Source organism: Leptodactylus fuscus, chromosome 5 (genome assembly GCF_031893055.1).
Source record: "Leptodactylus fuscus isolate aLepFus1 chromosome 5, aLepFus1.hap2, whole genome shotgun sequence".
In the NCBI taxonomy this organism is placed as follows: Eukaryota; Metazoa; Chordata; class Amphibia; order Anura; family Leptodactylidae; genus Leptodactylus; species Leptodactylus fuscus.
In genome coordinates this window covers 151,470,614-151,496,536 of record NC_134269.1, presented here as the reverse complement: position 1 = coordinate 151,496,536, position 25,923 = coordinate 151,470,614, and the positions used below count along the sequence as shown (strand labels likewise).

The 25,923-nt window shown below is 39.1% G+C and overlaps 1 protein-coding gene across 1 annotated transcript in view; it reads right to left on the bottom strand.

Annotated features, from left to right (window-relative positions):
- Positions 1 to 25,074, bottom strand: part of KITLG (KIT ligand) — a 50,648-nt gene extending 25,574 nt beyond the window's left edge. The window contains exons 1-2 of the mRNA XM_075276327.1: positions 24,907 to 25,074; positions 5,125 to 5,226 (exon numbers count right to left, since the gene is read on the bottom strand). Of these exons, the coding sequence (XP_075132428.1) occupies positions 5,125 to 5,226; positions 24,907 to 24,921 (117 nt within the window). The 5' untranslated portion in view covers positions 24,922 to 25,074. The remainder of the gene's footprint in view (positions 1 to 5,124; positions 5,227 to 24,906) is intronic.
- Between the last annotated feature and the right edge of the window lie 849 nt (positions 25,075 to 25,923).

Sequence of the window (25,923 nt, the reverse complement as noted above, 5' to 3'; positions counted from 1 at the left end):
TGTACCAGCCTATATCATACTTTTTCAAGCATCGATCATGAAGCTTCCAAAACCAGCCCTTCTGTTCACACATCTGTTCCACTCAATGATGAAAGAACAATGAAGACAATTCACATTTTATTTCCTATACCTTTATGAGCACACCAACAACCTAACAACTGTTAGCAAACTACACACTGATGTCATCACTTTGCACATTTCAGAGGAACCGATAGCTTCACACTAAGCTTGATATATGGGCAGAGATATCTTGATGTCCACACCATGGACAAGACTTATTACATACACAAGAAAGGCCTGTCATGGGAAGGAGAGCAACATTTGTTATAACCTGGTGGTTTTGATTAACATAAATCAAGTCACACTATATACTGAGTATGTGAGTAGGTTCCTACAAGATACGTGACATTAAACGTTTCTAAATTAGTTACACAACTATAGAAACACCAACTGTTGGCAACAACTGCCTGAAAAACGAATGTTCTATATCTAATACCCAGACAGACATGGGCCCAATACATTTTTCATTGAACGTAAATCAGTTCTAACAATAGAAAGGGAACGTGATTTAAGACTTGACAAATTTCAAGCATGCCATGGCGTCTTAGCATTATAACATACGGATCTAAACAATAACTCTCACAAAAGCCCAGGTTAAAAAGAAAATCTGAGCACACACATGAATGCTCATAAAACAGTACCGATAGGCAATAACATGGCACCATTTAAAGTAACAATAAGCTGGAGGAAAAAGTCGAAACAGCAACACCTGTGATGAAGAAAACCAGGGGTGATGTTTGATCCACACATCTGTTTTTATCACAAAAAGTGAAAAAAAAAAGATCAGATTTGTGTTGTAACAATTTTGTTCCAGTCAAGGTAAGTGCAAACAGCCATAAAATAAGTCAAGGGTAGTTTAGTCCATAAATTTCCCTTTAAGGACTAGTAGAGTGCAAGAATCTCGGGTTACAAAGTACAAACACATGGAAATTATTCCTGGTAAGTTACAAGATATGGAAAAATGTGTTGCTAAGATATCAACTTTAATTAAACAATATGGAAGCAAGCCAGGAAATTACAGACATGTATTTGGCATTTAGTAGTTGTCTACATGTCTACTGTATATGATACATAGGACAGACTAAAGACAATAAAAAAAGGGTTTATATTTTCTATATATTCTTATCTGATACTATTTGTTCTAAAAAACACAATTCTTTTGTTCCATACATCACTCCTTATAATGCCTTCCAGACTATTTGAAATATAAAGATTGAGAGTCTTCAGTAGTTGATAACTTTTTAATGGCTAACAAAAATGATGACAGATTGCAAGCTTTCGAAACTACTATGTCTCTTCACCATGCATGGTATAACACAATAACTGAAGGTATGCATACTTATACACTAAAAGAGGCACAGGAATAAAGTGTTCGGCGCGACAGGTGTTGGAAAGCAGTACCCGCACAAACAAGATAAAAAACAAATTATCAGTTCAAAAGATGGCCTTATGGGAGGGTCTTTATGTAGGTGAGACAGGACAGACACTCAGAATGCGGATAAACTCACACCGCCACACGATCACAGAGCAGAGAATGAACCTCCCTGTGCCAAAACACTTCTGCAATCAAAATCATAATATCATCAATGATATGAAGATTTTGGTTTTAAGAGGGAGTTTCAAAACTAAGAGAGACCGAACAGTATGGGAGTATAAACTCATGACCACCTTTGACACATTCCAGAGGGCCATCCTTTGAGCTGATAATTAGTTGTTTTTTTTTGTTTAATTGTGTGTGTACTGCTTTCCATCACCTGTCGCACCAAACACTTGATTCCTGTGCCTCTTTTAGTGTATAAATATGCTTGCCTTCAGAAATTGTGTCATACCATGCCTGATGAAGAGACCTAGTAGTCTCGAAAGCTTGCAATCTGTCATCATTTTTGTTAGCCATTAAAAAGATATCAACTACTGAAGACTCTCAATCTTTATCTTTCAGTCTATGGTACAAGATTGTATGCTGTGAATAGTAACTAGTAAAATCTGGAAGTATATATTTCACATGAAAAAGTATTGTGACTGTTACAGGCTCTATAGACTGTTGTACTTAGGCTTCCTTTGTTTTTTGTTTTTTTTAAATATATACACTGTAAAAAATAATGCTCTAAACAAATCTGACAGACCCCATTATAACACAATAAAATCTCCTAATATTCATTGGGATCCATTTGTAAATAGAGTCCATATACTGTAGCAATCCTGAAGAAGTTAAGAACAGGAGCCATGAACCTAATATCTTTTTACTTCTATCTTGCATTTTAAGAGATTAATAAATCCAAGTGCTGTTCTAAGCACATAGATGACAGGTGATGGACTGAAAAGCAAAAGTGGAATTTTAAAGAGGCAGACAGCCTTGGAGCTACAGAAAATGATTGCATAATATGTAATGTTGTAAAGATAGTAATTTATTCGGGTGTATGATAAGTAGACTTCAACAAATTATCAATTAAAAGAAATGTTCATTGTGTGGGGGACATAAAGTGTTGACCAAAAGTATTGGCAGCCCTGCAATTCTGTCAGATAATATCTTCTTCCAGAAATTGTTTGGTATTATTATCTTCATTTAATTTGTCTTCAATGGAAAACCACAAAAAGAATTGTCAAAAAGCCAAATTGGATATAATTCCACAGCAAACATAAAAAAGGGGGTGGACAAAAGTATTGGCACTGTTTGAAAAATCATGTGATGCTTCTCTAATTTGTGTAATTAACAGCACCTGTTACTTACCTGAGGCACCTAACAGGTGGTGGCAATAACTAAATCACACTTGCAGCCAGTTAAAATGGATTAAAGTTGACTCAACCTCTGTCCTGTGTCCTTGTGTGTACCACATTGAGCATGGAGAAAAGAAAGAAGACCAAAGAACTGTCTGAGGACTTGAGAAGCAAAATTGTGAGGAAGCATGAGCAATCTCAAGGCTACAAGTTCATCTGCAAAGACCTGAATGTTCCTGTGTCTACCGTGCGCAGTGTCATCAAGAAGTGTAAAGCCCATGGCACTGTGGCTAACCTCCCTAGATGTGGACGGAAAAGAAAAATTGGCGAGAGATTTTAACGCAAGATTGTGCGGATGGTGGATAAAGAACCTCGACTAACATCTAAACAAGTTCAAGCTGCCCTGCAGTCCGAGGGTACACCAGTGTCAACCCGTACTATCCGTCAGCATCTTAATGAAAAGGGACTGTATGGTAGGATACCCAGGAAGACCCCACTTCTTACCCAGAGACATGAAAAAGCCAGGCTGGTGTCTGCAAAAACTACCTTGAGAAAGCCAAAAACGCTTTGGAAGAATGTTCTCTGGTCAGATGAGACAAAAGTAGAGCTTTTTGGGAAAAGGCATCAACATAGAGTTTACAGGAAAAAAAGAGGCCTTCAAAGAAAAGAACATGGTCTCTACAGTCAAACATGGCGGAGGTTCCCTGATGTTTTGGGGTTGCTTTGCTGCCTCTGGACTGCTTGACTGTGTGCATGGCATTATGAAGTCTGAAGACTACCAAAAAATTTTGCAGCATAATGTAGGGCCCAGTGTGAGAAAGCTGGGTCTCCCTCAGAGGTCATGGGTCTTCCAGCAGGACAATGACCCAAACACACTTCAAAAAGAACTAGAAAATGGTTTGAGAGAAAGCACTGGAGACTTCTAAAGTGGCCAGCAATGAGTCCAGACCTGAATCCCATAGAACACCTGTGGGGGAGAGATCTCAAAATGGCAGTTTGGATAAGGCACCCTTCAAATCTCAGGGACCTGGAGCAGTTTGCCAAAGAAGAATGGTCTGAAATTCCAGCAGAGCATTGTAAGAAACTCATGATGGTTACCGGAAGTGGTTGTTCGCAATTATTTTGTCTAAAGGTTGTGCTACAATGTATTAGGCTGAGGGTGCCAATACTTTTGTCCGGCCCATTTTTGGAGTTTTGTGTAAAATAATCAATGATTTGACATTATTTTAATTCTCTTTTGTGTTTTTTCATTGCAAGCAAAATAAATGAAGATATTAATACCAAAGAGTTTGTGCTTGCAATCATTTTCTGGAAGAAACTGAGTATTATCTGACAGAATTGCCGGGGTGCCAATACTTTTGGCCAACGTTGTATGTGCATAAGAAAAGCTGAATAGTTTTCCTGCAATACTATTTATTTGTTTCTCCAAGTTGACCATCAAGTAGAAAGTAGAAGTTTGGTATACTGTGTCATGTACTTGTTTATTCGAGTCAATGTAGCCTACTGGTCCCACAGGACATACCATCATGTCCTCTTATCCAACTAAAATTCCATTCTTGTGCATTTTGGATTATCTACAAATGGTGGTACTTTTGCACTAAAGGATAACAAGAACAAGAAAGGTCATGTACAGAAATGCCCCAACTAGATAAAAACTGATAGGAACTCAGGGTAATTTAACGTTGCCATAATAATAGTAAGGTGTTGGCCTTATTTTGCAACTTTATAATTGGTTTGTCCCATTAGTCATATCAGGGCATACGGACATCATAGAGAGCGGTCTCCCACTCAAGACTTTTTGAGTCAGAGAAGAGAGTCATTCATAACTAGTCATCTGCCTGTCATGGGAGCCGGACTCACAGTGATCAGCTGATGGCACTTCTCAGATTAATGGGGCCGTCTGTTGATAAAAGGATTCTACTTAACAGTAACTTTTTGCATTGTATGTTTTCTAGTTTAGAGCAGAGCTACAAGATATAATGCACGTGTATTCCACATAAATGAAGTAGGAATTAGGGTCTTTCTATGATTTAGGCTGACCATACACATTATATACCTGATTGCAGGTAAGTATAGAACACATTGCAGGTAAGTATAGAACATCTTCAATCCAACCGCCTAATCCTTCTCTTGCCCAACATCTGTCATCATGGGAGAATCAGGAGGCGCTCATACACATTAAATGGTTGCCTAGGCCTGCTGACATTGGAACATTCAACCAACATTAACCTAAAGTGTATGGCCATTTTAGAGTATGACATTACAGCTTTATTTTTCTATGAAGTTCAACGTCTTTTATCTTACTATTTTTAGTATGGACTAATGTAAATAAGAAATTGTGACCCTTACCAGCTTTTCAATGTCATGCACAGCATCAGTCAGAGGATTTGTGCATGGGCTTCCAAAGCATACAAAAAATAGATGAAGATAAATACATGTGATCATCCAAGTCTGAAAGAAAACACAGAAATCACAGTAAGTTAATAGGCCAGAACACAATGGGACATAAACAATACTAGGTTCTAGACTATAAAAGAACACTTGATATTGACTCTATTTTACTCTATTGGTTTTAATAAATAGAATACATAAATTTTCCAAAATAAAATAAAAATAGGCAACATATGATCTCATAATATCATTAAATAAGTTAGTTAAATCTTAGGAGCCAGGAAGCCTAATGGCTGTAGACAAGACCAATTGACAAGTAGATTGAAAATTCTAATATCTAAGCTATATAAATACAATTGGAGAACTTCCACTGGCAAATAGAGAAATAATCTACTGAAAGGCCTTCAGCTTCTGCTTGACAATACTTTTACTATACTTTCTAGTTAAAACCGCACAATGATGGTTAATCCACAATTTTCTTGCATTAGCCAGATGAAAGACAACTAGGTGTCTTATCTAGGGGAGGAATGTTTTACTATTCCTGAATGAATGTGGCTCGCAGCAGAATTAAGCACGTAAAGCCTGGAGGAAATACTTTGTCTCTGGTTGGAACAAGGTCCTCAGAAGTGTCTGTCCAGATGCTCACATGTGACAATTGTCACCTTCTAACAGAAGTCACTTGTTTTTAGTAGATAATGCTTCCATGTCAGGATACAATTGATTTAGCATTTACCTTTATATGTTCTGATCTTTATTATATGTCTTTTTCTATTAGATATATTATCAATGGAGGGAGAATTATTACTATTGTGGCAACATTATTAAGTGTGTGCCGTAACCCAGGTTATAGTTGTGTACAGTGGCGTAACTACCGTGGTAGCAGCAGTAGCAGCTGCCACAGGGCCCAGGCCATTAGGGGGCCCGGTGACAGCCGCTACCGCTGCATTTTTTTAAAAAAATAGGCTGTTACGGGCCCTATTCACTTGCCGATCCTGGCTGGGCCGGGATCGGCAAGTGACACCGTGGCCCCACAGGGGCAATCATTATACTCGGGGGTCTTTGCAGACCCCCGAGTATAATGACCGGCGGATCGGGAGAGGTAATAAACATAAAAAACTGTTACTTACCTCTCCGCGATCCTGCCAGGCTTCCGTCCTACTGTTGTCTGACGTCTCTGACATCACATGAACCCGGCATGCTTCCCGGGTCATGTGACGTCCGATGTCATTAACGAAGGACGCGAGCGGTGGTCAGCCCAGGAAGACAGCACAGCACAGGAGCCGGGGAACAGGTAAGAAGCAACAGTGGTTTTTTTTTTTAATGTTTTTATTCCCCGGGTCTCCGATTATTATACTCTGGGGTCTGAAAAGACCCCAGAGTATAATAATTGTTTATGGGTGTCCACAGAGGGACACTATGGGGGTAAATACTGTGTGCAGGGGCCACTATTGGGGTTAATACTGTGTGCAGGGGCCACTATTGGGGTTAATACTGTGTGCAGGGGCCACTATTGGGGTTAATACTGTGTGCAGGGGCCACTATTGGGGTTAATACTGTGTGCAGGGGACACTATTGGGGTTAATACTGTGTGCAAGGGCCAGTAAGGGACATAATAAAGTGCGGAGGAGGGGGTCGGTCGAGGTCTTCGGCGTCAGTTGGGATGGGGGGGGGCCCCATGTCAAAAGTTCGCCACGGGGCCCCGCCATTCCTAGTTACGCCACTAGTTGTGTATTATACATTTTTAGACTGAACAGGTTATATATACCAATAAATTATTCTACAAAGTTGTGGAGAATGCCTACAGGAATAAATTCATAACTGGTCCATATATGAAATTATTTTCACACACACTCACACACATATATATATATATATATATATATATATATATATATATATATATATATATATTTCTATTTTTTTTAGGAGGGGGGGGTCTGTGACCAGCCACAATATCAATGTATAGAATCTCCCATAAAATGGTGGGGAAGAAAGAAGCTTTAAAAAAAAAAAAAAAAAAAAAAAAAGTTCTAAATCACTCATTTCCCTAGAATACATACAAAAGTAGAAAATGATTGTGAAACACATACACATTAGGTATCCCTGTGTCTACTGAATATAGGGTATCTGCAGTGCTCCTGTTCTGTCGAGAAGGGGTTAATAGGAGCACTGCAGATACCCTATATTCAGCCAGGCTGAATACCACGTGGGGGGAAAAACCCCAGTCCTCAAGCTCAGGGAAGGGGCAGACAGACAACCAAAACACCCCCTTCCCTTTGCCACCACCTAGCAAATACTGCACCCTAAAACTCCGACCATTTTAATTTTTGAAATTTTCCAGTAGCAGCTGCATTTTCCCCCTCGGCTTATACTCGAGTCAATAAGTTTTCCCAGTTTTTTGTGGTAAAATTAGGGGCCTTGGCTTATATTCAGGTTGGCTTATACTCGAGTATATATGGTATATATGTATATATATATATATATATATATATATATATATATATATATACATATTTTTTTTTTTTTAATTTTAATTAGAATATTTTAAAATTTATTATTATGTTATGCATGCCCAGAGATCTGAGAGATCCTTTCCCAATTCCGATCAATACCTATACAATATTCAAGGCAGACTAGACTTAAGTAATGCTAAAAGGGTTATTTCTGTCTACGCATCCCTCCAGAATAACACCACACTACAATAAAAACTAGTAAAGATGTCATTACAATGATGTGGTAGTAAAGACTCAGGCTTGGGGCCTACTATTCATCTTAATATAGTAGTGAAGCTTTTGAGATTTGAAACAAACAAACATGAATGTCAGGAGGTCACTACATCTATATCAGGGTGTACACACTTTGCTATATTCAACTGCAGTGCATGGAATCCATACTGTATTTTCTAAATTTGAGCACACAGATCATTAAGTATTTTTCCTTGCTTTTCAGAAGTTATTTTATCTGAAGTAATACTTATTTAACTTGGACCTAATGGCTGGGTAGTTGTTTTGGAAACACCTTCTTGACAGTGAAAGTGTGCGTCACCATGTAAAAATACATGGGCATCTTAAGGTGTTTTGGGCTGGCAAGAAGAATGCTTGCAGTTACTTGGCATAAGTGAGTAACTTTTAATATCACTGACAGATAAGCAACTACTTCATGGGACCTTAAAGAGGTTGCCCGGCCAAAATCTTTAACATTTTTAATTAGGCCGGAGAAGGTGAAGAAAAAAACAACAAAAAAACCCATACTCACCTGTCCGGTCCTGCTGATTGGCTGTCTTCTTTTCTTAAAAGTCCTCGTAGTTGTGACGTCCCATGTCCCTTCTGCTGAGGCCACTGATTAGGCCAATCAGCGATCACATGACTGCTAAGGCCAATCGGCCTAAGGAAAGGACCTGGGCATGTCACAAGTACTGAAGTTCTGTGTCCTTCAATGTGGCCGTTTATTGGCCTCGTGCAGGGATTGTGCCGAAAGAGAACCAAAGGATTGTAGGACCAGTGGGAGGCACTGGAGCACTGGGGGAGTATGTTTTTTTTTCCACCTCTCTCGGCCTAATTAAAAAACAAAAAAGTTATTTATCCTTGACAACCCCATTAAGACCTGATTCACATCGGCGTTTGGTAATCCAGGGGAGTCCACATGGTAACCCCCCCGAACAGACTACCGAACACATTGACAAGCGGTGTACAATGAAAGCACACGGACCCCATAGACTATAACATTGATTGTGAACTACCTTTCTGTCCGCATGTTCCGTGCATAAAACACACAGACCCCATTATAGTCAAAGGGGTCAGTGTGCTTTCAGAAGCTCTCTGGTTGCCAATGTGTTTGGTATTCCATTCGGGGGGATCCCTATGTGGACTCCCCGAATGGATTACCGAATGCAGATGTGAACCAGGCCTAAGAATCTACATAGAGCAATATCAGTTTACATTTATACACCTTCAGGTTCAGGTGAGCATTATCTGGCTACTCTGGTTTCCGGCCATGCTCTCACAAACATAATAAACTTAGTAGTGAAATATGATATTGAATACTCTTTGTACAGAGTGATCAGATATGTTGGTGATACTAAATACTGGTTTAAAAAGTAGTAAACTAGAATATTCTGACACTTGGCAGCAGAGTTTCCTTCAACATAATTAAAGTTTGTTAATTACTAGGATTTGGGTTTCTTCTTTAACCATAAATATTGTTACAGTCAATTTTAGTTTATTAAGGAACATGGGGCTGATTTAAAGTTACTCCGGTAGTCTGGCGTACAAGACATGAAAACATTTTGTTTTAAGTTTCAGTTGGGTGCAAAAAAACCTTAACTTTTGTTCATTTGCCCTCTTGCTACTTCTTTAAAAAGTTATATTGTTCCTTCACATATGGTAAGACAAAATGTATCCACAAGAATATTTACAGGTATGTATAAATTCTACTGTAACTGCTGGTTACATTCAAGTGGCATACACTGACTTAATTTTGGCAACCATGAGCCCCACCAGAAGCCTCAGGCCGCAGACATTAAAGGGGTATTCCCACGTCGCATACTCACCAGTCTTTACTGCTGTAAAATCTTCTTTCTTCCTGGTTTCTTGCATCATTTGGTGTGCGGGGTTTCACATGCAACCTGCTGTTTAGCTCTGCCCCCAAATTCGCATGTAGCTTCGCCCACCCATATTGGACTATGAAGTACAGGCAGCAGCAACTCCATTCTGTGTTACATACAGAGACTGCCTGTCTCTGCCATAATGAACACAATTGAATTAGCTAGCCTGATAACTGGGAGAACAGAAGATGAGTTCAGAAATGAAAGCAGCTCCTCTCCCCTATATGAGTGCAGGAAGCTAGGTCACGTGGTGTAGACACAGGAATAGCTAGATACACAGGCTGGCTCCCTGCACTTAGCCCCTCCTCCCTCCCCCTGAGAGCAGGCAGATACATCACTTGACTTTTGAGCAGATAAGTCAAGGGCTGTGTCAACAATGAATTGAATAAACTAAGATAGTGGACAAACAAAGCAGTTTTGCTGAAGCAGTATATTTAGGAAAAGTCTTACATTCACATTAACAAGCAGTATAGATAGGATCCTTGTGATGGGACAACCCCTTTAAGACTAAAACTCGGCCTTAATAAATTGCCCGAATGTATCCATGGAGATATTAAAGCAGACACTATCTCATCCAACAGGATTCTGCATTTCTCATTATTTTATTCTGCGTATTCACTATTAAACGGGTTATCCAAAATTAAAAAAACATGGCTGCTTTATTTTGGAAACGGCATGGCACAGGTTGTCTGGAAACTTGGATCTAGGTTGAGGAATACACAGTGTTTTGACAGAACCTGCCATTCTGGGTAATCCCATTCACTCACTGCAAAAATAAATCTGAAATATGATTTGTAAATCGCAGCCTGTCTATTATACCTACAAAAACGTTGGCAGTTTCCATATAGGTATAATAGAAAATGCTACGCCGCTGTGAAAAACACTGTAGAAAAAAACGTGATACGTTTCTGCCACCGTCTTTTCCGCAGCGTTTTTCGGCTGCAGCTCGCTACGTGGAGCCTTATCCTTAGGGTTTTAGATTTCTACAGAATTTAGATTTTAATTTTGAATTATGATTCTTATTTCTTCCATGGCATAATTTTTAATGATAAATATTTGCTTATAACTTTCCAAAACATAATAAAATGTGGAGTAAACATAATATGTTGTCACTTTTATTTTTTGAAGAAAATACCATGCAAATTTTAGTTTGCATTTTGAAGTATTATTTCAGCACAGATCGCATATCTGGATAGGTGCAATGAAAACAATGGGGATGGTTTCAGTAACATCGCCATCTGATACGCAGAGCTGAGCTGTGCGGCTGACAGCTGTTGGCTTTCACATTTACATACTTAAAAAATGTTCTCCTATATCTTATCTTTTAACCTTAAATATCCCTTTTATGGTGTTTTTTTTTTTAAATAAAATATTAATCCAGATACATTTTTTAATATTTTGGAACCATAATGGAGCGGAATTCACGATAAAAAGTTCCTGTTGTATGAAATTTAGTTGATCTAATCTATCAGCAAACTTTCCATTAATAACTAATTTAGTTTTTCATCTGTAAAGTTATTGCACTTCACAATTGGTGGACAAATATTACCAACAGTCTTGGATTACATAGTATTGACGCGTTTTCAGCTGGCTGTGTACATTAGACATATATCAGACAAAATTTCCTATTTTGATGAGTTTAGTCAAAAATCTAATATGGATGTCCAATACCAGATGTTGGTGGAAATAACCAGGCAGCTACCGTATTTTTCGGACTATAAGACGCACTTTTTTTCCTCCCAATATGGGAGGAAAATGTGTGTGCGTCTTATAGTCCGAATGCAGCGTGTGCAGCGTCTGTGTCCCGTCTGTGTGAATCAAAAGGAGAGCAGCATGGTGCCTGCCTGCTCTGCCCCTCCTTCCCTGTCTGTGTCGCGTCTTTGCAGGAGCGAGATATGAGAGGCAGGGAAGTAAGGGCGGGCCAGACGGGTGAAGGAAGCGTGGTTTCAAGCTTGCCGAGATAACCACGCCTCCTCCCGTCTGGCCCGCCCCTCCTTCACTGCCTCTCAGATCTGGCTCTGGCAATGAAGCCACACAGACAGGGAAGGAGGGGCGGGCCAAACAGGAGGAGGAGGCGTGGTTTTCTCGGCAAGCTTGAAACCACGCCTCCTTCACCCGTCTGGCCCGCCCCTACTTCCCTGTCTGTGTGGCTTCATTGCCGGAGCAAGATGTGAGAGGCAGTGAAGGAGGGACGAGCCAGACAGGTGAAAGAGGCGTGTTTTCAAGTTTGCTTAGAAAACCACACCTCCTTCACCCATCTGGCCCGCCCCTTTTTCTCTTCTTGCATAGCTTCACTGCAGGGTGTCTCTTTCCATCCATGGATGAGATAGATTAGATATAGATAGATAGATAGATAGATAGACAGAAAGACAGACAGACACAGACAGACAGATAGACGGATAGATAGATAGATAGATAGAGATATATGTTCAAATCACCCCAATATCCCTACAATACATATAAAACAAAAACATTACTGTGAAACACATACACATTTGGTATCCCTGTGTCCGAAAGCTCCCGGTTCTATTTACATTGGTGAAATATTATATTATTAGGTTATTAAATATTTCACCAATTTTTTTTCCTTAAAATTTTTTTTTTCCCCTATTTTCCTCCTCTAAAACCTTAGTGCGTCTTATGGTCCGAAAAATACGGTATATTTTAACAACTCAATCCTTTGCTCTTCAGGAAGAGAAGCTGGTATCAGAGTAGCCTGGCAATGGCTTTCTCCGCTCTCCCAGTTAAGTACACATGCATTGCTCATCTAAGCAGGCTTTGTATGTATGGGGCAACTGGACAAGATACAGTACATGATGGGCAACAGCTGTCCAAAGTGTATGCATGGCTTTACATAGTGAGCCAACTATAAGTTTTTGTATGTGAGGAAATGTAAAGTGCTCTTGCCCAGGTAATGAAGGGTACAGCATACAAGTCATGGATGAACCTTACAAGATATTTCTATCTGTAATGGTTGTATACATTAACTCTACTGTAAACAGGTTTTACTTGCAACCTAAATAGGGACAATAAACTACTTTTTGTTCAAGCATAGTCACTTTAGTATTTACAACATGTGGCTTCCAAGCTTTTAATGGTGAATTTGGTATAGCCTTAAAACACATAGTCTCACTAGATAACCACTATGATCATTCCCAATGAATAAAGAAAAAATGCCATATAGTGGTCATAATCGATGGAAGGGATGGACCAGCCTCCAAGTGGATAGGTGAAAACACCAGCGCGCACCCAAATAAATGTAGAAGGAAACTTTATTTACTTGTGCTAAATAAAGTTTCCTTCTACATCTATTTGGGTGAGCGCTGGTGTTTTTGCCTGTCCCCTTGGAGGCTGGTCCATCCCTTCCATCGATTATGACCAATATATGGCATTTTTTCTTTATTCATTGGGAATGATCACATCCCTGGCTGGGTCATCCCTTCCATCGTTTCTGACGTCCCAGTGACTGTGACTGGCAGCTGCCCTCCTTTTACCATACTGGTAGACATGACTATTGGTTGTTGTGTTCCACACAACCAAATCAGGTGAGCAGTCACCTGTTGCCTTTTATTGTTCCTCCCGTACACCTAGGGTGTTACACTAGGATCGGCTTGGTGCTGTGTTCTTTTTTGTCATTTTATATATTGGTCATAGTTACAGAAAATATAGCAAATAGGGGCCTATGACAGAAACCAGGGTTGGTAAGTTGTACCCATGAGGCCAAAAGCCAATTATGGTAGAAGGATCCAAATTGAAAGGACATAACCTTAATCTATAGATAGATAAAATAGAATGGTAAGAAAGTACAAAGTATGGGTTCGCAAGGTGGAGGACCTCCAAGCTATGGAGGATCTCACGGCGTCCTTGCGCGATGCCTATGACGCCTTCCTTGGAGCTTGGACTCCTTGGATCCTTTTCCAGGGCTCTGACCAATACAGGTCCATTGTGGGCAGTGGGTGAGGTCTTGGAGTGGGTGTTTCCCGGGACTCCTCCCCTCCCCCCCTACCCCCCTCTCTTTTTCTCTTCCCCTTCTTTTCTTTTTCTTTCTCCTCTCTGTTGACTTCCCTCTGTTTCTCTTTCCCCTCCCCCCTTCCCCCCCCTTGTCTACCTCTCGTCCCCCCCCCCCCTCCTCCTCAGGCGGTTTTTCTCCCGCTTTGTTGTCCCCCCCCCCTTTTTTTTTACTCTCCCTCATTTTTTGTATTGACTCTGTGTTGGCCCCTCCTCCCCCGTATTGTTGGTTGTGGTGAGGTTTGGCCTCTGATTCTGTCGGGCGACCCCGCTTATGGTCGGGTCCCCCGTGTTTTGCTATGTGTTTGTTTTGGATTCATATATCCTTTGTTTCCTCTTTTATGTGACCTTGCTTTCATAAATAAAGAATTTATAAAAAAGAAAGTACAAAGTAATAGAGGTTTTGTTAACATTAATACCAATTGTTGATAGTATTATATAAGACTATAGCACATTGCTGGTTCACATTTAAATATACTCACTTTATATGGCTATTGTTGGATGAGCGCTACTTATTCATGACTTTATCAGAATAAAAACACAGTATAACCAAATTCTAAAAAAAAAAGTATCAAAACGCCGCTACAAAATACAGTATACCGTCCCCACATCCTATCTAAAAGTGGATAGCTGTTATTCAGTATGTGTTGATTTGCAGTGAAATTGAATATTTAGTGTCTGACTAGGAGCCTTTCCTAGGAATACTACAGCAAAATCTGATGAATTCCATGTGCTAACCACCCGTACAAAATAAGCACTTAGTAACTGTACTATTTAAGCGAAACACATACAGTCGGTTCTTAAAGTCGGTTATTACATTCATTGCTAACTTATCCCTTTATATAAACGCATAAACATTTTTGACCATACTCCAAGCACTTTCAATTATATCAAAACTGTTATTCAAGAATTATAATAGCAGACACAAAGTCTCGAAACTATGAGAGCTAATTTGCATACTTTTCCCATGGAGCATTGCTTGTATTCATACATCAACTGAGTCTCCTTAATGATAAGCAGGACCCCTGACCCAACCCAGTGCATGTCCAAAACCCTAGAACTATCCTTTCCCCCACAAAAGATCTACATAAGATTAGATTCTGAAAGAAACAAGTCAACTCCTTTGGTCTTTGTGCATGTCTTTGTCTTGCTATCCCAACCTGTAATTCTCAGTTGCTGCTGGAGGTGCACATTCCATGTAATGAGTTTTCTTTGTCGTATGACAACACCGCTTTTTCCCCTTTTCTTTAAACTCTCGTTGTTCTTAAGTTACACATTTTATTACATTTCTTACAGGTGCAACTTAAGAGACCGTACAATGCTTTAAGTGGAGTTACTTCAATCATCACACTTATTCCCAAGACAGCTAATGATGAAGAAAGATATGAGATTTGTAACATGAAATGAGCCAAGACAGAGCTGCCTATTTAATTGAAGTCAGCTGGAACAAGTCATTACCGCCATTAATGTCAGAGTTGCTCTAGTGGGTGTACATTTCCCAGTGTACTTATTAAGGTTACCACAAACCCATACTTATTTCCAATTTCTAAGGTTAATTCCTTGGGGAGGCTTAGCACTCAATTTACTACAATAAAAAATTCTTCAATTGCATTCACAGATCTTGCTTCCCTTTTGTGGTGTGCATTAAGCTCAAATAAATAGAAAGCCGTCTTACTAATTGCAACAGACCTAAACCTCCCATCAAATAGGACTCCAAGGCCAAAAAGTTGTTTTATGGGGCCATTGAAACCCAACATCATAAAATAAAGAGATAAGCGCTTACATGTTTGTCTGACTGCACTTACAAGGGGTTTAACACATCAAAAGTTTGGCTCAATGAAAAATGGGACAAACATTTGACTTAATTCCTCAATAGAGAATAGGGGAATGTTATTGTCACAATTATGTTTACAGGTGATAGTTTTTTGTCATCGGTAAAGCTAATGATTTCATGTGTTGTCACTTTATTGTAGAACGTTGGCTGAATCTGAGAATGTAGGCTATGGTAAGCTGAAATCATTCAGTACAATTCTCATGGTTCTGTTTATTGGTATGACACATTGATTATAACATTTCACAGACCCCCTATAATGTCTTCATAAATCTGACATTATTGATGTTTCCTCCGGCACCCTAATCATATAAAGAAGGCTCTTACCAATTAGGAAAAACGTTCTGCTTTTAATGACCATTTTTCATACTTTATAAATGTGGTATAAGAATGTCAACTTGTCATAACAGTCTATGGTTTAAAATATGCAAATTATACCTTATGCAAATAATAACAAATCAGCAAAAATTAACCTTTCTATTTCTCAATTGAAGAGTCTAGGTCCTCTCTTCATCTCTAAAAAAGACTATCATGACCCTTGTACTGACTTTTTCCTAATATTTTGGCATTTTTGGAAGGGAGTAGCAGTATAGTCTATGCAGCTTACAAGGAAAGAGGTGAGGTGACCTCACAACAGACTTTAGGCTATGTTGTGAATACCATCTATTAGTTAAACTATGCTGTATGATAAGACAGTGCCAGACTGAGACGTATTGGGCCCACCAGATAAGATGATTCTGGCAGTCCACCCTCCAGTCTGAAAAGCTGGGTGTTTTCTGCTGGACCATTACTGTTTTAGAAATTGGGCTCACCAGGGGATGGGTACTTTAGTGCGTAGGTCCGACCCTGCTCAGAGATTCCTCAAATAGTCTGTCTATGGAAATCAGTACATCTATAACATACCCAAGGGAATGTCATAGATAACACTTAAAACTGCTAATGGGAGGATACATGTTAGCAATGATTGGAGGAGAATGCCTCTGGATGATACAATAGTGGTATTGTGGGTATTCTGGGCATAATACAAATATTCTTATATAAAACACCACTGTCTAATGGCAATTGCCTAATATGATTTCCTTTAGGAACATGGCAATACAGTGTAATACAAAGCTCAACAATACATACTACATTCTGCTATAAAAATGTAAATATGGCAACACGTTATCATGTTTTACTTTCAAATTGACATTTATACAGTAATATAATTTTACTTAGCTTAAAATACAGTTGCTATATAATTTATTCAGCTTGCCTTAGAATGCCAGTAAAAAGTAGAGTAGTAGTGTCTGTCAAATTTGTCTCTGTGGATTTTAGATGCTTCCTTTTCAACTACAAAGTGGAGAATGACTCTAGGGAAAAGCATTTGCTTTATACCAGCTGAAATCTGTGTGTGGGAGTGCTCGCAGTGCTGCTGCCAATTCATCTCTCAAAAGAATGCAATTGCTTACCCTTATACTTGGCACTGATGTTAGAATTGATACGATCTTAAGTTTCAAGTTGGGCATGGCAAAACATGCTTCCCAGCAGCGTATAGTGCACGACAGTAAAAGCTCGGCAGTCAGACAGCCATAAACTGAACTAAGACTGCTCTCTACATAACCATTCAGAAGCAGTCAAACTGGTACAGGATGCCATGCAAAGCCTCGACTCTCTTTCAGTCATATAGAGGTTAACGATTTGCTTACGATTTGAAGACCATGTGTAGAACATATTGGGAGATGTTACATAGGAAAGTATGACCTTTAGGACAGTGGAGGTCAAAAAGATGATGACAGTCTAGACGTACATCTTAGAGAGAGTCCGGTGCAGAAGATCTTCCTATTATTCCATCTAACTTTTACACAACGATGGAAGAATTGCATTTTCAGAGTGCCGATCCCTACTCTTCTCTAGTGAAAGTTTACTATTGAATTCTATTAGGATTTGTTGGTCTTAAGTTCTTAGTGGTATTAGCTGTGTGACTCTCACACACCCTGACAACTAGCATATACTATAGGCCAAACTGGGCAAAGGAGAAATGAAGAACAGCCATGTCTTAAAAGAACAAGTGGAATAACTATTGCGAGCACTATTATGGGGAATGGCGGTATGTATGCTCCTATTTCTACAGTAGTTCACCTTGTTCAGGCTTGAGATATGATTTTATTTATAGATTTATTTTGCTTACTTGTATAGCGCCATCATATTCCACAGCGTTTTACAGACCTTGTCAGTCACTGACCCATACAGGCCTCATAATCTACATTCCCTATCAGTATGTCTCTGTAGTGTGGGAGGAAACCCACGCAAACATGGGGAGAACATACAAACTCCTTACAGATGTTGTCCTCGGTGGGATTTGAACTTAGGAACATCCCATAATGAAACGTTTAGCCTTTGGTACCATTTATGTTCAGTGAAACAGCTATTAAAAATACTGCCCCTTGGACTGATTTTTACCTAAAAAAAGCTACCCTTATTTTTATTCAGTTACAAAAGATTGACTTATAGACCATTCTGTTAAGAGTATATTATTAAATAAGCATTAACATGCTTTCTATACTATTATGCCATGGTCGGGGAGTGAAAGCTTTTACCCAGAGGAAGCAGTAACCAGATTGTAAATACTCAATAAAGTACTTAATGCATTTTCCATCCCACTTGAAGGCTCTTGGAGGATCTCTTTACCATAAGTCTATATGTACAAGAGGAAGTTGATGGTAACGCAACTGTCTTTCAGATAAGTTTAAGGAAATTAAAGAGAACATTCATTTTTTTTCTTTGCCTTGTTGTATTGTGCCAGTACTACTGTGTAAACAGGAACACCGTCTAATCCGACAGTGAAACCAAGGAAGCTTTCTAAGTTTAAGTGACATGACTAAAGACTGAACCGATTTTGAAAAAAGATGGCTTGTCTAAATGTGGCCATAAACCTTAGATAGATATCAGCAGAACCCAACAATTTCTTCAGGATCAGCCAGCCATTACCAAATGTTAGAAAAAAGAGAGAAAAACCGCTCTACCCTAAAGTTATATCAGGAACAGCACTATATAATCGGGGATGCACAGAAGTCCCTGACTGATAGGACATGGAATATATGCAAAAAAGTTTTTTGTAAAAAAAACATCCAGCACACCCAAATCTTCAAAAAATGATAAAATGTAACTTTTACTTCATTTAAAGATAAAAATCTTACAGCATGGATCCAGTAGATAAGATCAAAGAGCCTATGCGTTTCAAGACCTACATTCTGGTCTATAGAATGTAGGTCTTGAAAATAGTACGCGCTTTGATCTTATCTACTGGATCCATGCTTTTTTGCATATATTACCAAATGTTGGAGGAGAAAAGGATTAGGCCTTTCAGTTTTAACATACCAGTACATATCCGCTCACTAAGTCTCTGTCCTATTCCCCAGGAAAACTGGATAGGGGATGGCTTCCCGGCGGTCAGTTTTATAACCCATTCATTTGAATGGGTTTTTAAATCAAACCGCTGGTGTCCTTATGCAGCCTCTCCCAGGGGAAATCGTTTTTTTTTTTTTTTGCACAGACACAAAGTCGGACATGCAGGACTTTGTGTCCGTCCAAAAAACCTGATTTCCAGGCAGAGAGGCTGCATACAGACACCGGTGGTTTGCTTTAAAAACTTATTCAAATGAATGGTTTTTAAAACTGACCACCGGCAAGCTGTCCCCAATCCTTCTAAACTGTCTCATTCAGAATATATACATGAGCAGCCAAACTAAAGAATACATTTGCATGGTGGTCAAGAGTAACAGCTGTCTGATGAACGAGTGTTGGTTTACAACTATCTATAGTGAATGGCTAGCCTTATTCTTTGTAACTCAAGTAGGTGAAGTATTAGGTGAATGTGACTCATACCTCAGACATTATTAGAAGCGGGTAAATAATATATAGAATTTAAAGAGTGCTGGATAAGCCTCCAAAATGGATGCTTGATAATTTTGTCAAAAATTCTGCACTCTATGGATTTTCCAAAATGAGAATCATTCTAACTCACCGTTATTTTATTCTATAATCTTTGACTATAAAAATGTATAACCCTTTACAACCAATCAAATTCTAATTATTTCTAGGTACAAAGACACTTACACAACTATGTTTTTCCCATTTAATTCATGTGGCTCCTCCATTGTGTTTTTGCTAGCATAGAAAGCTTCAGGTGAGGATATTTGATACCTGTTGGTTGGGTTAAGCAGCATTAATACATCCTCTCATCATGTCCCTCCAACAATGCCGCTTGAACAATAAATGTGGGTTAAAGGATTTGTATTCACAAGTGAGTTTTACGTTTCACCTTAATGATCTACATTCTTTCCATGTATACAATATCATTACATAAAATAAAATACAGATAAAAGTTTATATACTCTGTGGGTTCATAATCTCACGTATGAGAGAGTAATAGATTGGGATAACATAGAAGCAAGGGTGGAATCTAAGATGGGATCTGGCAGGTTTGGCAAACCAACATCAACTACAAAATAGGCCAACCAACCATTGAATATCAGGTTTTATAAGTGTTTCTGGAACAATTCACAGTACGAATTGCCACCTTCTGAGAAGTGTCTGCCATTTAGGATAACATCAGTCTTTTCATCACTTTACATTCACAATTAATTATATTATACTTAGGCGAGATGAGAATCTTATGCAGATGATCTGATTCCAGACAGACATGGGTGTATCAACACAATAAGAGCTCTGAGGAGCCAAGTCCTAGGTCTGCTATGAATGGGCTGGCAAATAAAAGACTTAAGCTTCATTTATATAATGTTTGCTGAAAAAACACTTCCAATATAATGACACCTACATCTAAGAAAACCCATAATAGGTTCTCTATATATTGTAGATATTTATTTATGTTTAGATGATTTCACAATCATTGCCAATTATTGATTTTCCAAAACATTGAAAGTTTAGTAAATAGCATTCACATTATAATTAGAGCCTCACTCCTATGTCATGGTAGCAGTCACATGATGCATGGCCAATACTTCCCTCATAAATAACCACATCATACCGCAGACGGTTCTCGGCACATGTAGCCACACTTTCTGTCTACCTCAATTTTGAAAACAAAAAACAGCTTAGCCAGAGACTGAACATAGTTTTATATGGGATAATTGTCCACAGATGCAAAATGGTGAGTGCAACAATGCCATAAATAAAATTAGTAAATGCAGAGGAAGAAAGAGGCGAATGGGGACAAGGTGAACATTAAAGGGTTGTCAAAAACATGACATTGTTCTTATAATCTAAAAGTAAAACACTTACTAATTAGTTTCCATTAGCTAAGATGCTCAGTCTGCACCGAGAAGTGACAATGTGATCATGGAAGTTCAGTCATTTTTCAGAAAGCTTTGTACCAGCTGCTCGCCCCAGGAAGCTACCCACCCCTCTAATAGGGCAGCACATCACAAACTATATGGGAGAAAGGGGCCTGGAATTTCTGTGGGTCATGTGGGTGAAGGGACTGGGTGGCATACAATGGAGGTAGGTGAGAGGACAGGAAAAGTAGAGACAGGAAAGAAAGAAGAGACCCATATAGGAGAGATAGACAGTTACTTGTCACTATACAGTGAGAAACTACTAACCAACCAGGATCACATTAGTACATCTTTCCTAATAGAAGCAAATCACTAAGCGCTTTTTTATATTATGAAGGCAATGGTCACGTTTTTGGTACAACCTATTTAAGTTGAATTATCTACTTAGATCTTATCATATGGGTAATACTCATTATGGGATTCCACTAAGACACCGGACAGGCTGGTCCACCATGTACTACTGCACAGCCTACACATTTGGAGGAACGTCTGCCAGATTATCACATTCCAGCTCAACAGGAGGCATGTCCCTGAGTTTTCATGGACTGCACTTTATTAGACCAGTATGACTACTTCTCGTGAATACCTGGTTTAGATATTTCCTATAGATACAGCCCCCTCTATTGTTAGACAAGACTGCAGAGGTCTATGCTCTTCATACATGACTTCAGTCACAGTGAATCATGTTGCAATCCACTGGGAACAGACCATAAAGCAATGGGCATTAGAAATTCAGCTCTTCTGCATCTGCGTTCTCAGTCATTAAGGTTTTTGTAAAATATAAATGGTTCCAATAATGTAGATAGATACCATAATTTGTAATGTTATAAGTACACGCACACTACATTAGTAGTTCAAGTCTACAAGCCACAGCTGTAAACTTCTTTGGAAGATCTATGTCTCTGGTTTGCAGGCTTAGGGAGATTGCATGGTATATGTAATGCTTTGATATGGTATAGTAGATACATGTGTTAAGGGATGACAGTGAGACTAAACATTTGACATACCACATGTATACTCAGCACCTATCTATGCAAGCAAAGGTCACACGTTTGAATGTATGCTGGATGGCTGCAAGAAAACCGAAATCATGCTGATGAGGAAGAAATGATATGGTTCTCTGGGCTATGAAGTGTGGTTTACTGTGAATATACGGACTCTGATAATAACTAAATCTGCCAATTGGTGAGAAGCTGGGCAATGTCAAGTCGGCTACACACAATGTCCTTATTACACAATTATTGAACAAGTTGTTTAGCGTGTAGAAACAAGTTTAATATTGCACCAGTTGACGTATGTTTTGCTGATCTGTTGTACAATATATGCAAAGAAGCATAAATGTGGAGTAACTATGGGATAGGCCTGTTTATTGTACACATCCAAGAAGATAGTTGGTTCAAACAAGAGCATCAACTGTTTTCTTAATTGGGTAAAGCACCATTGAGATTCATTTCCCTGTTTAATACCACACCCAAGCACTTGCACAAGAGGCTGACCACCTCCAACACCAAAATAGTACGCAGGAAATGTTACGTCAGCTGCCTCTCATTCACAGGACTAAATCAGAATGGACAAAATATCATCTATGGTGCTGACTTTATTATAGTAGGACATAAACTACTACTACATAGCTAATCTAATACCTAGCTCTAGTACTAGAAGTTCCTTACACAGGCTCAGCTGTACCACCATTCTACAGTAGTACTATCTTACCAAAGATTAGTTAATGCACAATTCTAGGACTAATAGTTCCTTACCAAAACGTAGCTAATACACAATTCTAACACTAGTAGTCCCTTACACAGGCTCAGCTGTATCACCATTCTACAGTCGTACTATCTTACCAAAGATTAGTTAATGCACAATTCTAGGACTAATAGTTCCTTACCAAAACGTAGCTAATACACAATTCTAACACTAGTAGTCCCTTACATAGGCTTAGCTAATACACAATTCTATCACTAGTAGTCCCTTACATAGGCTTATCTGTTGCACCATTCTAGGAGTAGTAGTATCTGCTTAGATTCTGGGACTAGTTCCTTACATATACTACACACCATTCTATAACCTAACATTCTTATCTGTAGTCTTCTAGGAAGCCTTGTCAAGGGCAGTTTTCCCAGTGCATTGCATATATCTTTTACAAGGACATGAAAAGAACCCATGACTTTGATAACTGATAAGTTCTTTGGGCTCCACCAAAGGAGTTTAACTCATTTCGCACACAAGGTCATCCACCAGATGTGGGACAGAAGATATTTTTGGTCATTATAGGCCGGAGGTAAATTGTACCTCTCACCTCTACACATTCCTTCTTTGATGGTAGCCCTAGCAAAGTTTCATATGTAGATTCAACCTTTAATCCTATCGTACTTCAAAGTCATTCTGGACGAATGCTTGTCCAAGTATTATAAAATCATGTAACTTATTACTAGCAAGATCTATAAATCCAGGGTGTATACAACCCATGCAAGTGATAAATAGAGAACTCGCAGAATTTGGATAGGAGCACTGAACAGGAAATCTTATCAGCTAGGAAATGCAAACCATGTTCAAACATACTGTAGACCTGTGAAGGACTGGCATGCCACTGTTTATTTAATAGAATACCTGCACCCTAGACTGTTTTACAGGGATGGCCTTGCTGATAGTTTTATTCACAGTGCACGCAGACATCAGACAGGCCTGTCAGCTTCCTATTGACAGATATTACAGTAAACATCAGCCACTGCATTCAATCAATGCCAGTGCCAGCCCTGCGCACCGTGCAAGTGCAAGCAGGACCCCTGCCTATAAAGGAACTGTCAGATACAATTCAGATACTATTCTTCCCTATCTGACACTTTATATTGCTGAACTTTCTTATGCACTAGAGATTCAATTCAGAAAGAGCACAGCTTTACTATAAACATAATACTTTATTACAATATTAATATCATCTTATACTGGGTTATAAAAGAATAAATTCTAGGTGATGAATGGTGTACTCACACATTTATGAGCACTTTACACTTAATAAACACCCATCCTAGCATACAACGCAGAATAAAAGTTATGACCATCTTTAAAAGTTTACGTCAATGTCAGTCAAAGGCTACAACACAGATCCACAATTACTACTGTGCTGCCTATGTACTCCCACTCAACAATAAGTATGGATAGAAGACTGCAACGCATTCATAGCTTCATAGGATTGTAATCTACAGAGATCACAAGTTTTCACAACACAGAAACACCCTGGAAGTTTCTAATTTATTGACCTCTCACAAGCTTAACATTCCAGAAAACTTCTGACATAATAATTAAAATATCCACAAAGTGCCACAAGGCAAATGTAAATCGCTGACACCTTCAGCTTCTTAATAAGATCAAGCCATAGAGAGCTGAATCTGTTACAGTGCTGCTGGATGGTTGTAATTTTAGGATATATATTACACTGTAGTACCAATGCAACCCTAAAAGTACAATGACAAGCATATATTTGTAGATCATATATGACTGCTGAAAATCCACCATACAATATTCTACTGAAATCCTAAAGAATTCTCTGCAGGACCAAAACCAGATATATCTCAATAGCTCAGAAGCAGAATGTGAACATGTAGCAAGACCACAGTCCTTCCTTGGCAAAGGGGCAAGTCGCCTGCATCTTGTATATCAAGTAGTCCTGAGCAGCCAGTGCTCTATGGCTGGACACCTAAGTCCAGGTGACTTCCCAGCTCCTTGCATACATCCAGCTGCTCCTCCAGGAGGCTCTGCTGCCTGCACCATGCAGGTAATAAAAGCCCTTTAACCCTGGACGTCTAGGCTGTAGCTGCACAACATGCACATGCAGGTTTTCTCCTATTATGGAATAAGGCTATGTTGACACTAGTGTTACATTAGGGCTATGTAAGCAGCGTGTGTCCAGTGAGGGATGGCTCCTTGTGCACCTCTGCTATGTGTCTTTGGCAGCTACTTACTTTTGTCTTCTTCATAAGGAAAGGATGGAGCTCTCCAGTTCAGGTAGCTGGTGTAATATCCGTTCAGCTGTTATGGAGCCCCAGCAGCATATTTCAGCTAATCCGTGCATTGGCTTTCCCTGTACAGTAGTGATGATAAGCACTGAATCACTTCGCAGTAATCCTCTCTCATAGTCACTTTGTGCACTCTGATCCCAGGCACTAGTTATATAGCAGCCTCCCCCTCCTGCCTGCTGCCTGCTGGACACGCCTGCTGCCTGCTTATTGGGACTTGTTAACACATTGCAATCCCAGATAACTCATGTCTACTATATACAGTACTGTATACATCTGCCTGGGATTCACAGCTCGCATGTGCTGGCTACAGTCATAGCATTCCGCATTTATGTCACTTTCATACATTGGCATGTGCAGAATTATACTAGACCTTTCTATGGAACCCGGGGATCTGCGGAAAGCACCCTGCAAGATATCATAAAACTAATATAAAATCATATTTATGACATTGCTGTTATTAGCCTACATCAATATGTAATAACAGAAAAATAACAGGAAACTAGGAAATAAAAACATTATTACTGCTAACTCTCGTCTTTCACACCCAATTGTTTATGGAAGTTTGCTGAGGCTTGTAAAAAATGCTGTAAAATTCATGCATTTTTATAAGTTTTTTTTTCTTGAGTCGCACTTTTTGATGTGTTATTTTTTTTTCCAAGTAGAAAAGAAAACATTTTTTTTTTAAAATGGAGTGTGATTTATTTTCAAAAGGACCCAAAACTGCGCCAAGAATGAAAAAATAAATTAAAAAAAAAATCTGTATTGTTTGTAGTGTCTTTCATAATTTCCTATTTCCTTGCAAGGTTTTGCTGTAAAATATGCAAGAAAAACTCTGGGAGAAATTATTTAAGACCGGGGTCCCACGGAATGTAAGCGCCGCAATTTGCCTGCAACGGAAACGCCGTGGGAAAAATCGCAACATTTTACAGTCAGGGCAAAGTGGATGGGATTCTAGCGCAG